The sequence below is a fragment of the Gallinula chloropus genome (genome assembly GCF_964237585.1).
Source record: "Gallinula chloropus genome assembly, chromosome: 9".
NCBI classification, from domain to species: domain Eukaryota; kingdom Metazoa; phylum Chordata; class Aves; order Gruiformes; family Rallidae; genus Gallinula; species Gallinula chloropus.
Window position 1 is genome coordinate 1348544 of NC_140094.1, and position 16170 is coordinate 1364713.

Here is a 16170-nt window from a genome sequence, read left to right on the forward strand (position 1 = left end):
AAGAGTTTTACTTACATTTCTCAATGTTATCTTGTCTGCCCATGCAAAAACACACTTCTACTCAGCTCCTGTACCACTACCCCTTCCCTCCTTTCACCCCAGCAGTGAATAAATTGAGACCTCCAGCTGCCTAGAGTAAAGACAGAAACTAAGCCAGCCTCCCAGGCCTTCCAGCCTCCCCTTAGGAAGGTGACTTAAGGGAGAATAACGAGTGAATGCAGATCAGGGGCCTCCTATTAGCTCGAGTGATTTTAAAACACCCAAAACGCTGAGAAAAGAGAGGCCAGAAAACCCCTCTATTAAGTCCAGAGAACAAGTGGCTCCTCAGGGGCGGCGGGGCCCGCTCAAGAATTCCGGCCGAACTCCCCCAGAGCAGCCGCACAGGGGTAGGAAACCGCCTCAAGCACTGCGGAGTCACACTGCTCCCACCCCCTCGGCACCTGAGGAGACCGGCCGCCCCTCAGCCAGCCCCCTCCATCCGGAGAAGGCCGGGCCGCTCCCCTCAGCCCTTACAGGCCGGGCCCGCCCCAAGCACTGGGGCCGCCCTCACGCGCACCTGAGGCACCTGGCAGGGGTGGGCGGGAACGTGCTCCTCCCCTTTAAGAGCCGGCAGTGACGTCACGCGCGGCCATTCTAGACCGTTCCAGGGCCGTGACGTAGGGCGGCGTCATTCCAGAAGATTCGGCCAGACCCCATATAAAACCCGCGGAAGAGGCGGGGCAACGGCGAGCGGCGAGCAGGAGGGGTGAGGGAGCGGTTGTCTGCGGCAGTTGAGCGCGGCCCGGTGGGCCTCTGTGGTACGCTGGGCGGCGGCGGCTCGCGCGGCGGCGGCTCGCGCGGCGGCGGCTCGCGCGGCGGCGGCTCGCGCGGCGGCGGCTCGCGCGGCGGCGGCTCGGCGGCTAACGCGTCTTTTCCCGCAGGCACCATGGTGAAGGAGACGGAGTACTACGATATCCTGCAGGTGAAGCCTAACGCCTCCTCCGAGGAGATCAAGCGTGCCTACCGCAAGCTGGCACTGAAGTACCACCCCGACAAGAATCCCAGCGAGGGCGAGCGGGTAGGCGGGGGCCGGTTTCGGGCTGGGGCTGGTGGCCGCCCGCGCCGAGGCCGTGGCGCTCCCTCCGCCGGGCAGGCCTCTCCGGGGTGGTGGTGGGGGGGGCCTCCGGTGGGCCGAACCCGGGCCCTGTTCGCGTTCCTTGGCCTTGCCGCAGGCGCCGCTGGGGCTCAAAACGAGCGACTCCGCCGGGTGGGCCACCCGGGAGCGGGCGCCGGGCCGCCCCGCGGGCCTTACGCACCCCGCCGCGGTGGGAAGCGCGTCCTTCGTCCCGTTGTTAAATTCTGCCTTGCTTCGAGGAGGGACGTGACGCCTTTCGTGCCGGGTAACGCGATTAAGCGAGGCCTCTCGTTGTTGGGCCTGTAAAAGACACCTGGAGCTGGCAGCAGGCCCGGCGGCCCCGCAGTGGCAGGGCGGGGGCCTCGGTTCCCTCTTGGCCTACGCAGCTCCTACCGGCCTCCTTGTACCCCGGGCCCTGGGAGCTCCTTCTTACCAGAGATGCGGGTTAGGAGCCCGGAGTGTTTGTAGCGTCCTCACGGCCGTTGTGCTGTGTCAGATACTGCGGAGGCCAGCGGTGAATCTGGTTGCCAGCGCTAATGTGCGAGCAGGGGGTTGCGCTGGGTGGATTTGTGCTCCTGAGCAGGATGAGTTTTCATCAGGGAAATGGCAGGTGCTTAAGGTACCTATCCTGAGAAATAGCTGGGCTGCATATGTCTGGAATGTTTATAACACAGCTGTTTTACATGCTAATGGCAGAGACCCACTCAATTCCCCGTGATGCCTGGGAGGCTGAATGAACATTGCCGTTTGGAGAATGGTGGAGAACTTGAAACAATAGGATTGTTTATCAAAAAACTGGTCTGATAAAACCCTAATATAAGACTAGATGCACTGTTTTTGTCTCTAGTATGCCAATTTACAAAACTCAAGGGAGTTAAATAGCATCATGGTCAAAGGTAGCCTTTTCTGCTCTTACTTTTGGCATCCTTTTTTACTCTATGCTGCTTTACCTGGTCATAGGTAAATCAATGTGTTTCAATGCAGGTAGTCATTTCAGCAGTAGTGAACTCTGTTTAAAAATCGACTTAGTCATCTTAATAACAGGGAGTTCTTGGTAGTTGTTTTGAAAGAATCTCTTAAGTGGATGTCTTGTTTTGTATCTGAGTCCTCCTCCTTGCGATGAGTAAGCAGCAGCGTCTGGTCATGGAAGTCTGTTCTAGCTGGATGTAGCAGCTCAGCAGCCACAAAGGATTCCTGTGTAGTTCTAGAGTAACTAGCACTGCTGTGGCCATTGAGTGTTTGGGAACCCCCGAGGCTTTGGAGATAGTAGCATATCCTTTTTAAATGGCTTTTTTAGGGGTGTATAATGGTTGCAACTAAGACAATCATCGAGGTGTAGTTTGCACCTGCTTGTCCCTGTTGGATGTGACACTGACTTAAGCCCATGTGTACCATGGGAGGAGGGGGGAGAGGGAGAAAAGGGGGTGGTGTTCCTGGACAAAAGTGTGCTATAATAGTCTATTACACCCTTATTTAGGGATTTTCCTTTTGGAAAAAGAAAAATGCTTCAAGAGAGCGCTATAGTGGTGCAATCTAAAGATGGAGTTGCATATGAGAGGGTTACTTTTCCTCTTGGTCATAGTTGTTCAGAGCTTCTTTTTTCTTTTTAGTTTAAACTCATATCCCAGGCATATGAAGTTCTGTCGGACCCAAAGAAAAGGGACCTCTATGACCAGGGTGGGGAGCAGGCTATTAAAGAAGGAGGCCTGAGTGGCGGCAGCTTCTCTTCACCCATGGACATCTTTGACATGTTCTTTGGTGGTGGAGGCCGAATGAATAGAGAGAGAAGAGGTACACGGTTCTAAACAAGTTCTAGAAACTCTAACCATGCACTTAAGCATAAAACACCTGTACTGCTGTTCTGCTAAGTGCACGTAGCGTGGGTATTACTTGTTGCAACAATAGATTAAGTAAACTATGATCTTTTCTAGTTTCTCTAGCATTAAGATTCTAATAAAGTAGATAACATGATGTAGCCATAGCAACCTTTCTGATGAGTTTTGTTTGTTTTTTGTTAAAAGGGGTATGGGTCAACTGCAGGGGAGGGGGAAATAAATATTTGTAGGTTAGAGCAGTTGGATTAGACCTGTTTTAAGTTCCCTTTTCCCCCGATCTGTGCCTCACATGCTCATATGCTTTGGGCAACTTGCTTCAAAGGACACAATCAACTTCAGTAATGTTAAATTTCATGAAAATATTTGGCAGCAATTATATGAAACTTGAGTAGAGAGTGCTGCCAGAAGCACAGTATGTTGGTTTTTGGGGTTTTTTTTCCATCCCCAATGTCTGTTCTGAACAGTAACTTGCTGCAAAATCTTCAGCCTTGTGCCCTGAAATGGCACGGAAATTTATAGGTAGGCATAATAGCAATTTCTTAACTGAATAGATCTGAAGCTGGTAGTGTCCTTGCATCTTGCTTTTTCAGTTGACCTTATAAAATTCAGGGTAAGAGAAGGGATAGGGTGGCTTTAATTATGCTTTGCTTAATTATGGCTAAACTCTATGTTCTGATATTAGTGGGTGCAGCTCAGTGGGAGCTGATGGAACTGCACATGCTTTTAAGAGGGCTAAGCTGTGTTCAAAGTTTGAAATGAACTTTACGTTTCTTCAGTGATATTGTGCATGTATGAACAAGTGTAGAAGCCTTTAAATAAACCTTTGTCCTTACTACAGCTGAACCAGGATTAATATTGCTTCTTTTTTTTTTTAAGGCAAAAATGTTGTACACCAGTTAGGTGTATCTCTTGAAGACTTATACAATGGTATCACAAGGAAGCTGGCACTTCAAAAGAATGTTATTTGTGCAAAGTGTGAAGGTAAAAAGCAAAGTAGTGGTGTCAAACCCCTCTTACCCAAGTTTGGGGTTGTTTTTTCATGTAGCTTGTTAGGGGTTTTTTTAAGAAGGAGGGGGGCTGGACATAAAGGGTGGGGTTGTTTGTGGGGTTTTTCCTCCTGGCGAAAATCTGCCAGGGTATCTTATTTGGGCTTATTTATGTGTGAATAAGACTTCTGTAAACATAGTGGTATAAAGTTTTTGGTCTCGTGGCAGGCTTGAACTCATTACAACTTAAGGGTACCTGAATTAAAAGTATCTTAATCTGGAAATTTATAATAAATGGCTTTTTAGTTGAACTCTTTTCTGATTGCTGTGGGTAGAAGCCTAGCTTGGGCTACGCAACTCACTTAGCAGCTTGTAAGCATCCATAGTGACTGGTTACCTTTGAGGTAAATCTTAATGATGTCTTGTCTCTTTGTTCTTTATTAAATATTTAGCAAGCAGGTTCTTTCCCAAGTATTAATGGAATGTCTAGGTATTGAAGTTGGTATGCTGGTAGCTTTTTGAAAACCAAGATGTACTGGGAGGTGAGGCAGAGCCTAGTGAACTTACGCATAGGAAACTGACCTGCTCTTGCTTTTAGAAACTTCAAACTCATGGGGCATGTTTTGTGGTGGAAACTCAATTCTAATTATATTAGAAATATATTACTGAACTACCATAAGTTGTCCTAAAAGTGCTTTTGAAGTCAGTGAGTTCCAGCCTGACTGCTGTAGAAAGGCTGCTTTTTTTGACAGTGAGATCAGATTTAACCTTTTTTCCAAAGGTTACGGTGGGAAGAAAGGGGCAGTAGAGAAGTGCCCTGTGTGTAAAGGAAGAGGAATGCAAGTTCTGGTTCAGCAGATTGGACCTGGCATGGTGCAACAAATCCAGACTGTGTGTCCAGAATGCAAAGGCCAAGGTGAAAGAATAAATCCGAAGGACAGGTGTGACAACTGCAATGGCTGTAAGGTTGTAAGAGAGAAAAAGATCATAGAAGTTCACGTTGAAAAAGGTAAGATGTGTGTCTGTGTTCTGTGTCTTGAACTGTAGTCTGTGGCTCTTCAGAGAACAAATGGGTTCCTCTTTCTCCAGGTATGAAAGATGGTCAGAAGATAGTATTTCATGGAGAAGGTGACCAGGAGCCTGATCTGGAACCTGGAGATGTTATCATTGTGCTTGATCAAAAGGATCACAATGTCTTTCAGAGGCGAGGGCATGACTTAATTACAAAAATGAGAATTGGACTCTCAGAGGCTTTATGTGGTTTCAGGAAGACCATTGAAACTCTGGATAACAGAGTCCTTGTCATCTCCTCTCGGCCAGGTAGGTCTTTTTAAGAGCTTGCTTGTTCCATTGTGCTTGGACTGTCTTTATGTTGGTTGCTTCTGGGTTTTTTTATCAGTTGATGCAACAGATTCAAGCTACTCTTGCAGTCATTTAATGTATCTGTTTCATTGTTAGTTTTGTCACACTTGCTAAAATCCTACATAGAAAATTACTGCTAAAGCTGTCAAATGTTTTGTAAGAAACTTGAGGCTCTGTCAGTGGATAGCCAGGGAAGTATTCAAGAGGCCAGAAATGTCAACTCTGCTAGATTATCTGTTAATTCCACCTGAAGGCTGTGCTGTGAGAAGCCAGCTCTCTTACACAGAAGAAATGGCCTGACTGGCCTTGTGTGTCACTTGGGTTTGGTACTTGTCCATCTGTGGCCTTGGCTGTGAATTGCCTTGCTGTCCCCTCAGGTGCTGTGGGAACACAGCTTGTGTATGTAGCCCTGCTTTCCACAGTTGGGAAGTGTCTGTCACATAAGCTCATGTAAAGCTCTTGCTTTTATCACCTCTTTTAGGTGAGGTGATAAAGCCTAGTGACCTGAAGTGTATCTGCAGTGAAGGGATGCCTATCTACAAATCTCCCATGGACAAAGGCAACTTAATTATCCAGTTTTTGGTAAGTCAATTGCTTGCTTTTCTGTAGCAGAGACATCTGTGATGGCATCAGGAGTAACTGTTTCTTGAAACCAAAATTGTAGGTGCAGTTCCCAGAGCACTACTGGCTCCCAAGGGAGAAACTCTGTCTGCTGGAGGATCTGCTTCCTCCCCGAGAAGAGATTATGGTTACAGATGACATGGATCAGGTAGACCTTGAAGATTTTGATCCAAGTGAACAAACATACCGTAACAGTGGGGGAGAAGCCTATGAAGAAGATGAGGAGGGTCCAAGAACAGGAGTACAGTGTCAGACATCTTAAAGCAAGGTGGAGTGGATGTCATCTAAAAGGTCAATTTTCACAATGAAAACTGCATGGCTGTAATAGCCACTGCTTGTGGGTTTTGTGTTCAGCAAATTGAGTTGCTGCGCTGTCAGTATCACCTTTTTGGAACTAATTTATATTGTGTTCTTGTAGTCTTTATATATAAAGCAAATGTCACACAGCTGAGAACCAAACAAGTTGGTATACATTTCCCTTTGCCGTGAGGGTTCTCAGCTTATTTCACCTATGCTATTTATATATGACTTTGGCAATACTGATAGAAGCTGAGTGGAGTGTGTTATGTAAATACTTTCATACTGGAAAATGAATTTCATAGAACAATACATAGCAGAAATAACTTCTAATAAATAGAACTCTTCACATTTGGTCATGCTTCTCTTGTACTTTCTGAGCCACTCTAGAACCCCTTTTTTTAAGGAAGTGTCTCTAAGCTTGCCTCCTATCACCTAGTTTAGCTTGTCCATGTTCAGTGTCTGTGTTAGCTGTACTGGTACTACCTGTCTCATTGTGTATATCCAAAGTGTTTCATGTGTATTCCCCTCCTTGCAAAGTAACACTCTTCCCTGTGTTGTTTTGTTGTAGCAGAGTAGTAGTCCTTCAACTACCCAGTTGGATGTAAGTGTAACATAGGGGTGTAAGGTATCCTTCTAATGTAGTTTAGAGTGTACCCTGTGTTCTTCTAATTTGCATACAGGCAAATACTTCCAAATAAAGTTTTGATCTTTCAGAACCTCAAGGTTTATATTTCAGTCTTCCCTAGAAAGGACTTCCTTCCTCAGAGGCATTGTCTACTTGAACCTTAACTCTCATAATTGAACCCCCCACACTGACCTCCTGGGGCTGTGCTGCTGCTGCTTTATACCAAGACAAGATCATGCTGGAAAAAGGCATTAATGGGGTCATTCCTTTCTCTCTGCCCTAGCAGTGTTCATACTGAGTCAGTGTTAGAAACAACTCTCAAGCTGTGGTGAAACTAACCCATGATGAATGAGTTGCATGTCACGGTACAAGAGCCAGAACAGGTGTTCAACTGAAGTGACCCTCTTGCCTGCCCTGGGACACCCCAGAGCTGAATGCAGGCATTCATTTCCCATGCATACAACACCCAGCCTTGCTCCCTCTTCCTAAAATAAGTTCCTCTTCAATTCAGTCAATGCATTCCAGCTCTGGTCTATTTATGTATAAACACAGGGGTGATTAACTGAGCAGTTACTTCACCCATGACTGTATCTTTCCAAGAATATTTTTTTTCCAAGGATTAGAGGTAACTTACATGTAGCTTTAAAAAATAAAAAAGTAGTAAAGCTTTCTCATGCTAAACACCAGATGAACATCTCACTTTGTACATAAGCATTGTTGAAATGCTTTTATTTTCTTAGAAAAATGGTAGAAGCACAGTAGTATCTGTAGGAACTGGCCCTGGGTTCAAGTTGAGACATTTAAACTGGACAATCGTAAATATGAATTTCTTGGTCGTCTCCAACAGATACAATTTTGGACCCACTTCCATTGTATTTCACTCCCCAAACCTGCAATTGGAACATACACAAGATTATCAGCAGAAGACTAAGAAGAAAGGCTGTAGTAGCACTTGTATTGGCTCTCCTGAGCAGAATAGGAAGGATGACTGAAGTTCACCTTACTGGAGGTATGCCAGGTCTGGCTGCTGCTTTAACAGCAGGTGAGGCTGATAACCAGGGAAAGATGCTGCCAGCTAGACACCTGGCATGTTCCTACATTCCACTTAGCCTGACTGGATATATTGAAATATTGACAATAGTTGAAAGGCTAGGAAGTGCCTGTCCCAGTTTGTGTTTTTCTCTTGGCCCTCTGGTATCTTCCTTTCTAAAAGGAGTGTTGTACAATGTGTTCAGGGAAGCAAGGGAGGAAGTATTTTTCAGGAAGACTGACACAACAAGGCAGGCTGAAGAATGATCTAGTTTATCCTTGAGCTAATTGCAAGGGACATTCACTCACCAGCACAAAACTGAGCAATTCAGGTCAGTCCTCTGACTTAAACTTTAGGCAGTTATGCAGACTTGCAACTAATCCATGGTCAGGATGGCATCAGGAAAAAGAAAAGCTCCCCACGCTGTTAGTGTGGGATTACAAAGTGGCTACACTAACAACACATGTTGGGGAATCATGTACATTAACATCTAAACAACAGCCTTCCAAAGAGCTGATATATGCTGCCTTCTGCAAACTTAAGCAGTGATGGACAACAGCTAGAACAACACTGGAAATCCTATCCTGCTTGGTCTTCCAATGCTGAAAGTCCCAGAGCTGTAGATAACTGAAAAGAAATTTACTAGCAAAAGAGTATTAAGGAAGAAAGAGTCTAAATAAAATCTGAAGCTTAGTTTTGGTTAAGTCTTCCTCTGTGATTTATTAAAAACAGTATTTTTCACATAACATTTGGGGAAAAAAAAATCCCAAACACCTTAAGAGATCCCTCTTTCCTCACAGGTAGCTGTCATGTGACAAATACAATAGTAGGGCTTCCAGGCTGCTTTCAAGCCCTTTTTATTTTTTTAAGTATTCAATCTTTTTAAGTGAGTATTTGAACAGGTATACACTGTGTAAGTGATAGAAATAATTAGGACCATAGACAAAGATACAAAACAAAGTCTGGGAAAAATCATTTTGGCTACTCAGGATTATCCTTACTTGGATCTGAAAAAAAATTACTTGGGAATAACCTATGCTTCAAACATTCATGCCACATCAAGTGCCAAATAATTGCCAACAACTTCCTAGTTTTCCTCACAGCAAGATATAAAGTCCAAGCCCAAAGCTTGCACCAATGTGCACAACCACACAACTGGAATTCCCCTGTGAACAGAGCCACCTCGGTAAAGCTGCAAGACACGTACCTGATCTTGGTGGTCAAAGAATGTGTGAACACAGGTTCTTGTCCCAGCATCCCAAACCTTCACACTTTTATCAGATGAACTGCAACAAAACCAGCACTGATCAGTGTCCAAATTAACAGGTTACCTATCATTCAGTGCACTGCTTAGGAGAACTCCTATGGTAGACACAAGAAGCCTGCTTTCACTCATCCCATACACAGGGATAAAGTACAAAGAGTGCATCTTCTGCCAAGTTCCAGTTACTCTTAGAATACATTTACTGTTTCAATACCTGCAACGTGAAAAAGGACTCCTGGCTTACCCAGAAAATTCTGCCTTCTGTAAGTTTTTTGGGTAAAGAAACTCATGACATACACTAGGTCCCCAGCTTCCTGAGCTGTTGTAAGGGTTAACACTGAAGTTCAACTAGATTACGGTACTACTGTATTAGATTGTATTTTTAATTCAACAACAGTTCTTCAGCTATTCAGAATCAAACTGCTCTTCCTGTAGGTTCAGATGTTCCTCCCTTGCAGAGCTATGCTGCACTGAGATGACTTAAAAATACTAATCATTGCAACTGGTATCACATCACACCTTGGCTCAGGTCGCAAATGCTCATTATTCCACTACAGATTACGTTGCAATTGGTACGTATTCACTGTTTATGATCCCTCTCCCTTTATAGTTAACTAATTATTTTTCAGTAAGCATTATCAGGTTAAAAATCCTCAATACCTGGAAACAAAATGGGTGTCATCAGGGCAGAATGCTACATTTAATACCCAGGATCCGTGACCGCTTAATGTGCCAGCCAAGTTCGCGTGTTGCCTGTGGAAATAACAACTTTTAGAAAAGAGAGAATTCCAACGTTTGGTTTGAGAATTCTAGGGGAAAAGCAACAGGAATATATTCTAGCTAGTGCTGCCAGGAACGGTTCAATGGAAGGTCACCTCTGGAGATCTGTTCACCAAGTGGTGGTGTACCAGATTCTGTTCTTCCATTTCAAAGGTTAACAGAAAAAGAAGTTATCAAGAGGAAACACTGGTGGACAAAAGAGTTTTGCTTTGAAGAAGGCAAAGTAATGTAGGTTTAGGGAAGCAAAGATCCTTGAAGTGATACCTTTTCCTCAGGGCCTTCCAAGTTTTGCACAACGCAAGAGAAAGGTCATAAATAGAATTTCTTGGGTACAGAACAGATGTTTCCAACAGGAAAACACCATAGGACAGGACAGATACACAGAACAATTGGCTTCTTGCCCACAGTTCTAAACAGGAGGAAAGTCATTTGTTTCCAAGTTAAGGCTGTCATCCACCTACACATTTTTTAGCAACTATTTGAGGGCACAGTATTTTATTATTTAAGATTACTTATTGCATAAAGGAGTCACCAAATGCTGAAGGGAATGACAGAGAGCTGAGGGCTTGATATAGGTTTTTTTTTTTTACAGCCTCTCTGAATAGTTCTTTTCCTGTTAGTGTGTCTTACAAAAGACTTACACATCGTAGATTTTGATATAGCCATCATCTGAGGCAGTTACCAGCAACTGAGAGTCCGGAGAAAACGTCAGTGAACGGATAGGCATCGCGTGACCTGAAACGCAAGGCAGTATATGGACAGCTTAGACTGGAGCTACTCCTCGTCCTAGCCAAAGTGCTTAAGCATCTACACCAGAAAAGCATTCCCAGTTAAAAGGCAGCAACCTCTGAAAAGCCTTTCCACACCTCTACAGGCTTCTTGGCACAACGTGAAATGGAAGCTCACAGTAATTCTGAACTCCCAATGTTAAGGTACGTCTGCTGCCACACAAAAGTAGCTTATTTTTTCAGCTGTGGGTGTCTATTAGACACCAGTATTGTCTGACAGGATTCCATCCTGGTTTAAGCAGTTGGGTTTTTTTAATTAACTACACAACTGCATGGAAACAGCACGGACATTAAAAGCCCCTTTATCTGCTAGAAAAACGCACATCTACAACGTAAGTGGTTTGGTTATTTTCTAAAACAGGAATAAATTGCTACAAAACCAGTACCCCAGCAAAGTCACAGACAGGGCTGCACGTGCTTGCCATTGCTTCGTTCCCTTGCACTGCACTGCAAGAAAAGAAGGAACTGCAATTTCAGATTTCAATTAAGCAATACTGACCTCTTTTGAGATGGGGATTTATGATGCAAGCCTGAGTTCACAGCTTGCCTCTAAATACTGCAAGCGCACACTAAGCAACTAAACGCCATCTAATGGACAGAAGCAGCCACTCAGTTATGCCTCATCTGTTTTATCTTATCCTGACTCACATTATGTTCCTCAATGTTGCAGAGGAACGAAGCCAGGACTTGGGTCCTGCAAAGACAAAACCATTACCTTCTAGCGTATGCAGAAGTTTTCCCGTCGCGATATCAAAGATATTGATAATGCCATCTATCGCCCCACTGGCCAAGTATTTTCCATCTGGACTCTAAGGAAACAAAAAAAGGATGAGTTTAACAACTGTCTGCACTGCACTATGTTCCTCCCTGATGTTCTTGTGTCAACTCAGCACAAATACAATCTATACTAGATACCCAGGCTCCAAAAATCCCCAAACCTTCAGCTGACTTATTCACAACATGCAAATAAGCAAGGTCAAGGTGTATTTTCCAAATAAGCTGGGGATGGAGGATGTCACACAGTTCATATTTGGAACTATCAAAAAACAGCTGACAATTCCGTAGAGAGAGACCGATAGGTGGAAACAAACCCACCCAATTTACACCACCTTACAACAGGAGCAATTTCACAGAAGAAGTTCACAGCTGTGCTTCTTACATATGCAATGCTAAGGATGAACTTTCCCCTGGTGTCCAGCGAATATTCTTTCTTTCCAGTTTCCACACCAAAAATATTTACTTTTCCCACATGACTTCCTGTGGCAAGGTACTGGGAATCAGGTGAAAACGCCAGGGACCAAGCATCAACTGTATTAAAAATTAAAAATCAGTTAGCTGAATACTGTTTGTAGTTCTTACTCAACAGCTTCAGTTCTGCATCCATCGGTTTTGACATTCAACCCCTGAAGTGCCCTTAACACTCTACACTCACTCTCAAGCAGAGCATACAAGCTCATGGAAGTTAACTTCCTTCTGTGTAATTAATGGAGCATAGCTCCCTTGCATTTATTTTCATTCAGTGAAAGGTTTGGGTTTCTAATAAAACCTTGAGCCCACTGGACCCTCCTGTCACGATACATTCAGAACTCAGGACCATGTGAGATAAGTCTAAATCCTTCCTTGTCTCCTGGTACCAGAAGATATTAGACCAGTAAAAGGAAGCAACACTGATATCTTACAAAACTAGAATGTTCCACTTTGCAGGGACAGAAAAGTGTGTGGGTTCGTGCTCAGGCGCTGCCTAATGCAGGCTCAGACATACTAACTTGCTTTGCTAACAGCTCCACTCCTGGAGAAGGGCACCCACCAGATTCAAGGACTATGCAAATCACTCCCCCACACATTCAAGGAGCACACACTTGACCAACAGTAGATGATGTGGTAATTGCTAACTAATTAGGCGGGTTTTTCTAATCCTGTAACAAGATGAATAGGTTGTGAATTCTGTGCGTAGGGTGCTGGCTGTGTGGGATTATCACCCAGCATCCATCTCTGCGCAGGCATGGAACAAATCCAATCCCTCTGCCCTGTGTGTGTACTGGCATCCTACACACCAGGTAACAAGCCTGGTTTTGGGAGAACACTGGTATCTAGCAGAGCACAGAAGATGCAGGAGGAACACAGACATATGAGTGATTGACACTCCTTGCACTGGAATTGTAAAAACTGTGCCTTTTTATAGAAGTACAACGTATTTAGCTGGCCCCATGTAATCCCATTTCTTTCTAGAAGCTGAATATTAATTACCTAAACCACTGCAAGACTGTTCTTAGATTAGGGATTGGCAGTGGGCCAGCGAAATATTTACAGAGTAAGGTCTCAGGCTGGAATTCCAACTTGGAAGACACAATGTTATCCAGGCTTGAGCTTCCCTGTGTTTTGACTTGCTCCCTACTGCAAACATACATGTCACACATGTGTCTCCAATTCAGTGCAGCGCTTAGGAAAAAAGCTCCAACCTTCTTCATGCACCAATTTGAACAAGCACTTGAATGCTTTTTAAAAACACCCTTTTATCAATACATCTGAGAGAGCAAGCTGGTTTCTATTCTGCTTTAATGTATCTGGCAAAAAGCTGATTTACATGTATCTCAGCCAGCCTATGTAGTGTGAAAAAGTCCATGTAACACCCTCTGACACTACGCTGAGTTCCTTAGAATCGCTTAGATTTTTGCAAACAGATTTTAAAAAGCCCCACTCTAGTCATCTCATAGACCCTAACAGTACAGTATTTACTCTCTAGAGTAAGCCCCCTTCTTCGCAGAGACAGCTTAACACTGGTACCTTACCTGGACCGGCATCTATTGACTTGATCTGTTTGCCAGTTTCTAAATCCCAAAGGCGAATGTGGGCATCCAGGGAGCTGGACGCTGCGATGGAGCCTGTGTGGCTGATATCCACAGACACCACGCCCAGCTGGTGGCCCTCCAAAGTCCACTGGAGATCCAGTTTTTCATCATTCCTGTTGTTAAAGGGAAATAAAAGCCTAGGTATGAATAGCTGAAGGTACTTCAATAACTGGTTTCCAACCACGGACAAACAAACACAACAACCCGTCTTTCTGTTTCATTCAGCAGAAGGGGAATCGAGCTTCACTCACAATACCTGAGGGTAGCTACACACAAACTGCTCTCTCCACTCAAGGGAAAGAATGGACAAATCCATCCTCCACTGTGTTTCAACAAAGCATGACCCTCATCTTAAGTCTGTAAGAAGTCCCCCTGAAATTTCCATTGCAGATCAATACATGGGACTTCAGGAGCAGACTGTTTATCTTTCAGAGCAGCAGGAAACACAATGACCAACACTCCTGTAACTACCACAGCAAAGCTACTCACTTAATTCAAGTGAAGTACATGCTTACTAATGCTTTGGCTAGAAGACAGAACGATTTCTTTGCCCTAGCACCCTTCGTTGCCACTTGTATGAGGGTCGTGAAGATGTTACTTTTTTATACATATAAAAAAGGAACGTGCCATTTCTTCTTTTACTCTATTCCCTTCACTCCTTGCACAGTACACGTGCTCCCAATACACTGTCTCATGAAGAGCTGCACTTTTAGTTCTTTGGTTTAGAAACACATGGAGTTGTAAAGCACTTGTGTTCTTAGACAATTAATGCACATCAGGATGCTACTGCTCCAAAAGAAAGCATGCAACCCAGAAGATGAACAGCTCTGTCTGCCAGGCCACCCCTTCCCTGATGTAACATCCCTGCAGACGATGGAAGTTCAAAGCAAGTATTCCCATACCGTCTGCTTGCAAGGCTTAGAGCTGGGTAGCTGGGAGCACTTCACTCACCACTTCCAGACCTTCACGAGATCATCCAGTGAACCCGAAATCACCGTTTCGGAGCCATCGTTTTTGTTTTTCCCCCAGGCAACCGACCAAATGGCATCGTCGTGAGCTGGAAGGGAACGTAAGCACAGAAATGAACAACTAAGCGGCTCCTTTTGAGAGAAGGCAGCGCTAAAGCCGCTGACTGTGATGCTGGCAAGAGGCCCCTGGCTCTCCAGGCGCTCTGAGCGCCTTGTCGTGCTTCCCACTAGTTTCAAAGCACAGGCTGGGTTCGGCTCTCCGAGGCGACGGCCAGCCCGGCTCTTTTGGAGCTGCGCAGATGGGTACTTAACGCCGGCGCGGCGCAGGTCCCCTGCCTGCCGCTGCCCAGCGGCCGCTCGCGGTCTCACCTTGCTCCTGCTTGAAGAGGATGCCGTACTGCAAAGGAGAGAACAGCCGGCGTTAGGCGAGAGCGGCCCAGAGGCGACGGGGGGCGAGCGGGGAGCTGCCGGCGCGGCGCCCGCTACTCACCTGCGCGGTCATGGCTGCGCGGGGCCGCAATCAGCGGGACGGCGCTGGAAGGAGAGGCCCTGGCAGGCCCGGCAGCACGGCCCCGCCTCGGGACGACACGCGCGCCGCCGCCGCCGCCTCCCCGCGGACCTCGGCCGCCTTCGCGCTCCCTCGCGTCACGGTACCGGGCCGGGCGCGGAGCTGCCCCAGCACTGCCACCGCCACCACGGTCGCCGTCGCACCCTGATGACGTCTCCTACCACCGGCCGCTGGCTCCAGAGCCGTCCCTTCCGCCGCACCGCCAGAGAGGACTCGGCTGCCGCCGTGCGGACGGGCTGGCTTCCTTCGCCCGCGGCTCCTGCCTGTGGTGTCACCCAGAGCCCTGCCCGCGGGCTTCTCACAGAAGCCTTCCCCAACTTGGCTGGAGAGAGAGAGAGAGAGGGAGAGAGGGAGTTTCCCCGCTGCCCACCCGCTGCCCCGGCTCCCCCTCCTCGCCCCCTGAGAGAGGAAAGGAGAGGAAAGGAGAGGGAAAGGAAAGGGAAAGGGAAAGGGAAAGGGAAAGGGAAAGGGAAAGGAAAGGGAAAGGAAAGGGAAAGGAAAGGAAAGGAAAGGAAAGGAAAGGAAAGGAAAGGAAAGGAAAGGAAAGGAAAGGAAAGGAAAGGAAAGGAAAGGAAAGGAAAGGAAAGGAAAGGAAAGGAAAGGAAAGGAAAGGAAAGGAAAGGAAAGGAAAGGAAAGGAAAGGAAAGGAAAGGAAAAAGGGAAAGGAAAGGAAAGGAAAGGAGAAAGGGAAAGGAAAGGGGAAAGGAAGGGGGAAAGGGGAAAGGAAAGGGGAAAGGAGAGGGAAAGGAAGGGGGAAAGGGGAAAGGAAAGGGGAAAGGAGAGGGAAAGGAAAGGGGAAAGGGAAAGGAAAGGGGAAAGGAAAGGAAAGGGGAAAGGGAAAGGAAAGGGGAAAGGAAAGGAAAGGAAAGGGGAAAGGAAAGAGGAAAGGAAAGAGGAAAGGAAAGAGGAAAGGCAAGGAAAAAGGAAAGGAAAGAGGAAAGGAAAGGAAAGGAAAGAGGAAAGGAAAGGAAAGAGGAAAGGAAAGGAAAGGAAAGGAAAGGAAAGGAAAGGAAAGGAAAGGAAAGGAAAGGGGAAAGGGAAAGGAAAGGGGAAAGGGAAAGGAAAGGGGAAAGGAAAGGG

The 16170-nt window shown here is 46.0% G+C and overlaps 2 protein-coding genes across 2 annotated transcripts; one reads left to right on the forward strand and one right to left on the reverse strand.

The window, feature by feature from the left end:
- The first annotated feature begins 745 nt into the window (after nucleotides 1-745).
- On the forward strand, nucleotides 746-6928 carry DNAJA4 (DnaJ heat shock protein family (Hsp40) member A4). The gene is made up of 8 exons (XM_084267955.1): nucleotides 746-797; nucleotides 921-1057; nucleotides 2725-2905; nucleotides 3826-3930; nucleotides 4717-4944; nucleotides 5025-5255; nucleotides 5779-5879; nucleotides 5962-6928. The coding sequence occupies exons 2-8, from the start codon at nucleotides 926-928 to the stop codon at nucleotides 6178-6180; spliced, it is 1197 nt and encodes a 398-aa protein (XP_084124081.1). The 5' UTR covers nucleotides 746-797; nucleotides 921-925; the 3' UTR covers nucleotides 6181-6928.
- A 619-nt stretch (nucleotides 6929-7547) lies between these two features.
- Nucleotides 7548-15218, reverse strand: SKIC8 (SKI8 subunit of superkiller complex). The gene is made up of 10 exons (XM_084268325.1): nucleotides 15013-15218; nucleotides 14892-14919; nucleotides 14506-14611; nucleotides 13495-13667; nucleotides 11865-12013; nucleotides 11421-11514; nucleotides 10559-10652; nucleotides 9798-9890; nucleotides 9081-9159; nucleotides 7548-7733 (listed from the first exon to the last, which is right to left on the reverse strand). Exons 1-10 carry the CDS (start codon nucleotides 15022-15024, stop codon nucleotides 7644-7646), a joined length of 918 nt encoding a protein of 305 aa, XP_084124451.1. The 5' UTR covers nucleotides 15025-15218; the 3' UTR covers nucleotides 7548-7643.
- Between the last annotated feature and the right edge of the window lie 952 nt (nucleotides 15219-16170).